The sequence below is a fragment of the Gossypium hirsutum genome, chromosome D05 (assembly GCF_007990345.1).
Source record: "Gossypium hirsutum isolate 1008001.06 chromosome D05, Gossypium_hirsutum_v2.1, whole genome shotgun sequence".
Taxonomy (NCBI): Eukaryota; Viridiplantae; Streptophyta; class Magnoliopsida; order Malvales; family Malvaceae; genus Gossypium; species Gossypium hirsutum.
In genome coordinates this window covers 17,400,544-17,409,439 of record NC_053441.1, presented here as the reverse complement: position 1 = coordinate 17,409,439, position 8,896 = coordinate 17,400,544, and the positions used below count along the sequence as shown (strand labels likewise).

Below are 8,896 nucleotides of genomic sequence, written 5' to 3'. Positions count from 1 at the left end.
GTGCTATTCTGCTATGTCTAGGAGATGAAGTGCTACGAGAAGTAGCGGATGAGAAAACCGCGTCCGGTTTGTGGCTCCGGTTAGAGAGCAAGTACATGACGAAGTCATTGACGAACCGGCTCTACCTCAAGCAAAGACTCTATGCCCTGAAGATGGAGGAAGGTACACCTGTTTCCCAGCACCTGGATAAATTCAATTCCATTATCATGGATTTGAATAATATCGATAACAAAATCGATGATGAGGACCAAGCAATAATTGTTTTGTGTTCTTTGCCTCCCTCGTATGAGAATTTTGTTGATACAATGATGTACGGTCGTGATGACCTGACTCTAGAGGAGGTGAAAAATGCCTTAAGTTCCAGTGAGTTGAGGAAGAAAATCACTGGTAAGGTGGTCGAAAACAATGAAGGCGAAGGCTTGGTTGCTCGAGGAAGATCCAAGGCAAAGGGTGGAAGTTCAAGTAAAAGCCATCCTAGATCGCAGTCCAAGAAGAGAATACAGTGCTACTACTGTAAGAAGTACGGGCACATGAAGGTAGATTGTCCGAAAAGGAAGGAGAAATCAGAATCACAGGAGCAACAAAATGATCGTGCGAATGTAGCTGATGCAGATTCTTCAAGTGATGCCGAGATCGTTCTTGCAGTATCCGACTCTTACGCTGGTGGGAGATGGATTCTTGATACGGGAGCTACATTTCATATAAGTACTTCGAAAGATGCATTCTCAACATACGAGAAGCATTCTGGTTCAGTACTAATGGGAAATGACCACGCATGTCAAGTCATGGGGATTGGCACAGTTCGTATAAAGATGTTTGACGGTATTGTTAGAACTCTAACTGATGTTCGGCACATTCCAGAAATGAAGAAAAATTTGATCTCTTTGAGTACGTTGGACAAGAAAGGCTTTCGGTACTCTGCTGAAGGTGGAGTTCTCAAGGTATTCTCGGGTGCTTTGACTGTGATACGTGGTAATTTGGAGCGGGGCCTTTACTTCCTCGATGGTTCCTCGGTTACAGGTGTTGCGGGAGTGTCATCATCAGATGATCTAGATTCTGACACCACGAAGTTATGGCATATGCGGCTCGGGCATATGAGCGAGAGAGGCTTATCGGTGCTAAGCAAACGAGGATTATTGTCTGGGCAGTGTACAGGAAAGTTGAATTTCTGTGAGCACTGCGTCTTCGGTAAGCAGACTCGGGTAAAGTTCAGCACTGGGATTCACAAGACAAAAGGCACAGTGGATTACTTCCATTCTGACCTTTGGGGGCCTTCTCCGACAATTTCTAAAGGTGGTTACAGATATCTGCTTACCTTTATCGATGATTACTCGAGAAAGGTTTGGGTGTATTTTCTGAAGAGCAAGTATGAGGTTCTCATCAACTTCAAGCAATTTAAAGCTTTGATCGAAAATCAAACAGGAAAGAAGATCAAGCGATTCCGGACGGATAATGGCTTGGAGTTTTGCTCAGGTGAATTCAATGAGTTCTGCAAAAATGAAGGAATAGTGAGACACCGCACTATTCGTCGAACACCACAACAAAATGGAGTTGCAGAACGCATGAATAGAACTCTCTTGGAGCGAGCTCGTTGCATGCGATCAAATGCTGGGCTCGGTGAAGAATTTTGGGCTGAAGCTGTTAATACTGCTTGTTATTTGGTTAACAGATCTCCGTCAACAGCTATTGAGCTGAAGACTCCTGAGGAAGTATGGTCTGGTTCTCCTGCTGATTACTCTGGTTTAAGAGTGTTTGGCTGCCCTGCGTATGCTCATGTAAATGAGGGAAAACTCAAACCGAGGGCGAAGAAATGCATATTTCTTGGATACGGCCAAGGGGTGAAAGGATACAGGTTGTGGTGTCCTGATCCGGTTTCGTCCAAGTTCATCATCAGCAGAGATGTGACTTTTGATGAGTCATCCATGCTTCGATCCACCACAAATTCCCGGGAAAAGGAGGAGTCAGATAGAATGGGAGATCACGGTGTTGAGAAGCAGGTGGAGTGTCAGGTGGACGCTCCAATTCCTACGGAAGGTACTTCAGTCCAGGATGATCAAGTTGAGGTGCAAGATTCCGATGAAGATGAGTCACCTCAAGAAAAACCATATAGCATTGCCACTGGAAGAACGAAGAGACAAATCAAACCAAATCCGCGTTACGCTAATCTGGTGTCTTTCGCGCTCAGTGTGGCGGAGTCCATTGGTATAGAACCTTCCAGTTATAATGAGGCTGTCACGTGTGATGAGTCGGCACAGTGGGCAATTGCTATGAGTGAGGAGATAGAATCTCTTCACAAGAACCATACTTGGGAGTTGGTTAAGCCGCCAAGTAACCAGAAGATAGTTGGTTGCAAATGGGTCTTCAAGAAAAAGGAAGGCATCCTAGGGGTTGAAGCAACTAGATTCAAGGCACGATTGGTTGCTAAAGGCTTCACTCAGAAAGAGGGGATTGACTACAATGAAGTTTTCTCCCCAGTCGTAAAGCATTCTTCCATTCGTGTATTACTTGCCATGGTGGCCAAGTCTGATCTAGAACTTGAGCAGCTTGACGTAAAAACGGCGTTCTTGCATGGTGAGCTCGAGGAAACAATCTACATGCGTCAACCAGAGGGTTTTACAGTTCCTGGTAAAGAAGACCATGTCTGTCTATTAAAGAAGTCTTTATATGGATTGAAACAATCCCCAAGGCAGTGGTACAAGCGGTTTGATAGCTTCATGATTCAGCATGGTTACACAAGATGTGACTATGATGCTTGTGTCTATCATCGGAAGCTCTCAGATGGTTCGCACATTTATTTGTTGCTGTATGTTGATGACATGTTAATTGCTTCCAAAAACATGTCGGAAATCAACAAGTTAAAGTCGCAGTTGAGTGGTGAGTTCGAGATGAAGGATCTGGGTGCTGCCAAGAAAATTTTGGGCATGGATATTCACAGAGATCGCAAGGCGGGCAAGCTTCGTGTGTCGCAGAAGAACTACATTGAAAAGGTTCTTCAACGCTTCGGCATGGATAAAGCGAAAACTGTGAGTACTCCGTTGGCACCACATTTCAAACTCTCTGCAGAGTTGTCACCACAATCTGATGAAGAAAAGCAGCAAATGTCTCACATTCCATACTCGAGTGCAGTTGGAAGCGTGATGTATGCAATGGTTTGCACTCGTCCAGACATTTCACATGCAGTTAGTGTGGTCAGCAGATACATGAGTTGTCCTGGCAAGGAACACTGGCAGGCCGTGAAATGGATTCTCAGGTACTTGAGAGGTTCTGCAGATTTATGCTTGGTATATGATCAGAGTGACTGCACTAGCAGTGTCACGGGCTATGTGGACTCTGATTATGCTGGAGATCTGGACAAAAGAAGATCTCTGACGGGTTATGTTTTCACTTATTCTGGAGGAGCCATTAGTTGGAAAGCTGTGTTACAGTCTACCGTAGCCTTATCTACGACTGAGGCGGAATATATGGCGTTAGCAGAAGCAGTGAAAGAAGCATTGTGGATGAAAGGTCTAGTAAGCAGTTTGGGTTTACAACAGGATTTCACTGTTGTATTTTGCGATAGCCAGAGTGCCATACATCTGACTAAAAATCAGATGTTTCATGAACGGACCAAACACATTGATGTCAGATATCATTTTGTTCGGGAACATGTTACGCAAGGTGACATTGTTATCAGCAAGGTTGCTACCGAGAAGAATCCTGCAGATATGTTAACTAAGGTGATCCCTGCATATAAGTTCAAGCATTGCTTGGACTTGATAGGTATTCGGGATTGATTAGCGCCAGAGAGGCGTTTGGAAGAGGTGATCCAGTTCGAGGAATTCACTATGATGTTCAGCTTGGTAAATTTCAAGCCAAGGTGGAGATTTGTTAAGAAATGGCTTAAAATTGGTAGTGGATTGTTGTTGTTGGTAGTGGGTTGTTGGTGGTAGTGGATTAGTGGATGGTTGTTGGTGTCCATTTTCAACCACAAATCTTTGCCAAAGTTTTGGACAATTATGTCCTTGAACTCTCTTATAAATAGAGAGGTTCATTAGCCATATTCATCATCCCAAACCAAGAGAGAGCAAAGCTTGTTCTTTGAAAGCTAGGATTTTAGCTTTCGGGTTTTCTATAGGGGTTGAGAGTTGTGAGGTTCTCGGGTTGTGTCTTGAGTGTAAAACACTTGTAATCTTCATCTTGTTATAGTGAAATTTCTTTTCGCCTCTGCCCGTGGACGTAGGCATTAAAGCCGAACCACGTAAATCCTTGTGTTCACTTTATTTTTCGTTCCGGTCAATTTACTTGTAGTCATATCGGAGTTCTCGAATCGATCCTTTCCGCAACATCTTTCTATATTTAGAATCCTCATCATCCAATTCCAGGTTCCCTTATGTCAGTGGGTTCCTTATTCCATTTTCCTGGTGGAGACCGTTGCTCCGTAGTCCCTTCATATGATTGGGACTGTTAAATTGCGTGGTATCGTATGATTAATCGTGTATATTGCCAAAGCCTATTCCAAAATTTTGGAAGATATAAAAGTTTGGACTTTTTGGCTTTTCTATTTTGAAATTTTGTGCACCTGTTGGAGGAGTCTACGATGTCTACTTCACTGATGGTAGCTTAGGGTAAAGGCATGAGGACCACTCATCCAGGGAGGCAAAAACGTGAGTTTCTTATGTTTAACCTATTAGACAACTTGATAAATTAAAGCTCATTTCGATTCATCTTATTTTCAATGGGATCAAATATATTGACCCTCTCCTATCTTTAATCGGAAGGGCTTCGGTTGAGAGGAAATTTGAATTTCGGAGAACATTTCCATTTATCTTCCATTCAATAACTTTTATTTTGACTGACATAATAATTAATTCTATAATTATTATTTATTGATTTCATCTGCATAAAAATAATTTATATGTATGAAATAAAGAATGAAGTTTCCACCAAGTGTTTTGGATGTCTGTGGGAGAAATTATTAATGTTTTAACAAGCACTTTTCGTCAACTTTTGCTATTTCAATTGCATTTTTCATTGAGAGCCCAAATGTTGTATATATTATTTAAAGAAAGGCTTATAAGTCCAAAACTTCTTTACAAAAGAAAAAAAAATCTATTTAATTCGCAGTCAATTCAACTCTTCTTATTAATCCAAAAGAATAATTAAACCCATTTTATTAGAAAATATCAGGTTAACTGTTGGTGTGATTAACAAAACTCCTGAATAAAATTGATACTAGTAGAACATATTGCTACATCAGCAAATTCTTTAAAAAAATTATAAAAGGTTCTACAAATTTTGAAAAAGTATAAATATATATATATAATATTGCTTCTCTTAAACAAAATGTACAAGCCAGTCTATTACAAAATATACTACTGACCATGCTCTTCATTTCCTTTTGTATTTCCATGTTATATTACTATGGTAAAACAAAAGCAGTTTTGGTGCGATTCTATACGAAGCATGCAGGGTGCGAATGCTGCTGCCGACGAAAATGGCAAAGCGTAAAGTGCTTCCAACCAAAATATTTACAACCAGGCTGTAGTGAATGAACACTACCATGATTATGCCAACAGAGGGAACACGAGAATTGCTATTCACAAACAGGTTTTGTGTCAAAGCTGCTTAAGCTGATTGCAAATGCTTGTAAAGCTGAGAGTGGGTAACGATAATCCATGGTGAAAATGTCCTTACCGATCTTGCCGAATTGCAGAATCACTTTCTCTTGTTCCGGTACTGCAACATTTTGGCTTGGCTCTGCTGCGGCCACCAGCTGGAAATTCTTTACGGAAGCTACTGTAACTCGTCCTTTAAAATTTAGGCACCAACACTGCAACTGTTCATGCCATCTAGGAGCTTTATTTCTCAATACTAGGGGTACATTTTGTGTCGATTTCAGAGTTTTGAACCCAAGTCGTGCCTCATCATTGCAATTTGTGAACGCCGTTGGAGTAGGAGCGGTCCCGCCTTGTCCGATTGCAGAGGCAGGGATCGAGTACATATCACACTTCATTCTCCTCGGACCTCTGGTCCGAAGAACATTGAGCTCATAAGAGATTTTGGCTGTGATAAACATAGGTTTCCTTGGAGACACCTGTCTCAAATGAGTTTTCTGAAGGGATCGATTAGTGGATCGGACCAGAGAGTCTTTCGGAGGTTGACTGTCAAAAATGTTGAACTTGGTTCCCATGAAATTAGATCTGTTGATTTAACTTTTCATTCTTAAACTGCACGACAACCAATCCTTAAAGCAAAAATAACACATTTAAAATCTTACTTGAGTTTTCCAACATAGTTGTTGCTTGATCTAGAGAAATCATTGCCAACTAATGATATCACAAAATCATTACAGGTAGCCCTTCTAACTTTTTTAGCAACCAGTAACAGCTTATTCAAATTACCCGAGAGAGCTGTAAAATTCGTAAATACACTAATAAATATCAGTTAGATCGACATATCACTAAGTTGAAACACCATAAGAAGAAAAAAATTACCAGGACTGAGACCCATATATAATCGATATGTTGAAGTTGCCTTTTCCCTCTGAATAAAGCATTCAATCGGAGTATCCCTTGATCCAGGCTATACCCAGAAAAATAACCTATTTATTTTTACCCTTTTTTCTACAAGGGGAAATTAATAGTAATAAATGAAGTTTACCTGCTTTAAAGAGATGGGGAAAGTTAAGAAGCCACATTGTTCAGGGGTTTTAACAACCTCTTTAGTGATTTGTCTCCAGGATCTGCAAACAGAAGCACAAGCAACCACATCTCCCCTTCCAGGCCAACACGTTTCCCTTGCTTCCACTCTTTGAATTATATCTAAAAGTAATTCAGGAGGTAAATTAGCCCATCGTCCGTGTTCCGTTAATGCAGTTGAAGAACCAGCTGTTGATGATAATGGTGAAGAATCGGGAGCAATATAGGCTCCTCCCCTCCTACATTCATGTTTTTCCTTCTTGGTAAATTTCTTTGACATGTTTCCTATCTCCCGAACAAAGCTTTTCAACGGCATTTCTCTTGACTTTTGCCTAAATACAGCTAAAGAAAGAGGATAAAGCATAATAATAAATTAATAATCACTAAAAATGCTAGAAAATATATATGAGATCTTAAAGGGCTTGTTTTTGTTTTTCCCTTTTTGGTTTTTGATATTTACCTGAAACAAACAAACAAACAAAAAAAGAAAAGCCTTCAATATTTAAAACTTTTAGGGGAGGACATAGAAAAATGTAAGAATTTTCAGAAGGGAGAGACAAATTCATTGGAAAACAGGAAACGGAAAGCAGAGAACTTACACAATCTCCAATCAAACCTTGAAATTTGTAACCTTTATTTTGTTTATAAAACATAAACACAGGCTGTTTGATTGTTTTCTTTATTTTCTTTTTCTCTTTCTCTGTCCACCTATCTCCGTCGCTACCACCGCCTCAGACTTCTCTGCGTTAGCGAGTACCGCACCGGCTTTCTCTCTGATTCTAATTTGAAAGACTGGTGATTTTTTAAAAAACCGTTTTCCTTTTTCTTTTTAAATATTTTTCAATTTTGTCCGTTAATTTTAATTGGCGGGTTTTTGTGTTGCGAGGTGGAAACTGCATTCGGGACGCGTGGCAGACAAACAAAGAATAAAGTGAATAATAAAACCAAATTAATTACAGGATTTTCATACTTCATCGTAAAATAAAAATGGAGGTTTTCCTATAGCTATTGTTAATTACGTTTGATGAAGCCTTAACTTGTGGTTAATCTTTGCCTCAGGAATGTAATTAATTTAAATATATTATATGAAATGTGGACTCCCTTTTCTTTTTCTTTTTTTGCTTTCATGCATCCATGCATTGTATGGCAACTTGCAATTTTGATTTGGGAATGGAAGGATATGGCCATATTGGATATGGATTTTTTTTTTTGTCATGGATCGGGTCACGAAAGTTTGTCTGAAAAGTAGAAGAATCTGGATAAAAATATAGGTTCGAAAAATGAAATTGATTATTTTCTAAACGGGTCAAGCTTTAGGGTTTAGGGTTTTTTAACTTGAGCTCGGCCCGACTTGGCTTGAATTTGCCTAAATTTTTTTGTTGCTATTTGTTGTTGTTTGCTGTTATTTTGATATTATATTGCTACTATTTTAGAAACATTTGCTTACTAAATTGCAACTATCTTAGTTTTATTTAAATATAAAGATTTTTTTTAATTATTTTCAAATTATTGAGAAATATTTATTTTATTATTTTTAGTGTATTTGATGTATTATATTTTTAAAATTTATTCTTATATAAAAAATTTAATATGGACAGACCAAATTGGACTAGAATTTAATATTTTTTTTACTTAAGCCAGGCTTGGACAAAAATTTAGGAACTTAAAAAATGGGTCTAAATTTTTATATTGACCCGATACAAGATTAGTTTTAGTTCTAATGGGAGAAGTAGAAGGGTTGCTCAACCAAAAGAGGAGAACAATGTAAGCACGTCATCAGGCCTGACCTTGGGGTTGTCTGGAGGTGCGGCCGCCTAGGGCCCAAGGTTGAAAGAGGTCAAAAATATTATTTTTTAATTTTTAAGAGGCCCAAAAAATTTAACTTTTAAAAGTAAAAAAAAAAACAAATACCAACTTTTAAGGGGTAAAAAAAATAGCTTTTAAGGGCCCAAAAAAATTTTTTTTACCAACTTTTAAGGAACCAAAAACTCTATTTTATTGTTTTGCCTAATGCCCAAAATGTCAAGAACGGATTTACACGTCATAACCTTATAAGGAATTGTTATTATCCACCAGAAAGTAAAAATAATAAGATCAAAGTCTCAAAACATCGAAGAAAAGTTAAGAACAAGAGAGGTCAAATTACTAAGTGAAATCAATTTTCTCTCTTTAGAAGGAATGTTGAAAGCAAGAACTCCTAAAATTTTCTATCGAAACAA

General features: G+C 38.9%; 1 protein-coding gene across 1 annotated transcript; it reads right to left on the bottom strand.

The window, feature by feature from the left end:
- Positions 1–5,219: 5,219 nt before the first annotated feature.
- On the bottom strand, positions 5,220–7,470 carry LOC121217788 (tubby-like F-box protein 5). Its single transcript, XM_041094074.1, has 5 exons — positions 7,277–7,470; positions 6,640–7,137; positions 6,474–6,561; positions 6,257–6,389; positions 5,220–6,179 (listed from the first exon to the last, which is right to left on the bottom strand). Exons 2-5 carry the CDS (start codon positions 7,039–7,041, stop codon positions 5,573–5,575), a joined length of 1,230 nt encoding a protein of 409 aa, XP_040950008.1. The 5' UTR covers positions 7,042–7,137; positions 7,277–7,470; the 3' UTR covers positions 5,220–5,572.
- Positions 7,471–8,896: the final 1,426 nt, after the last annotated feature.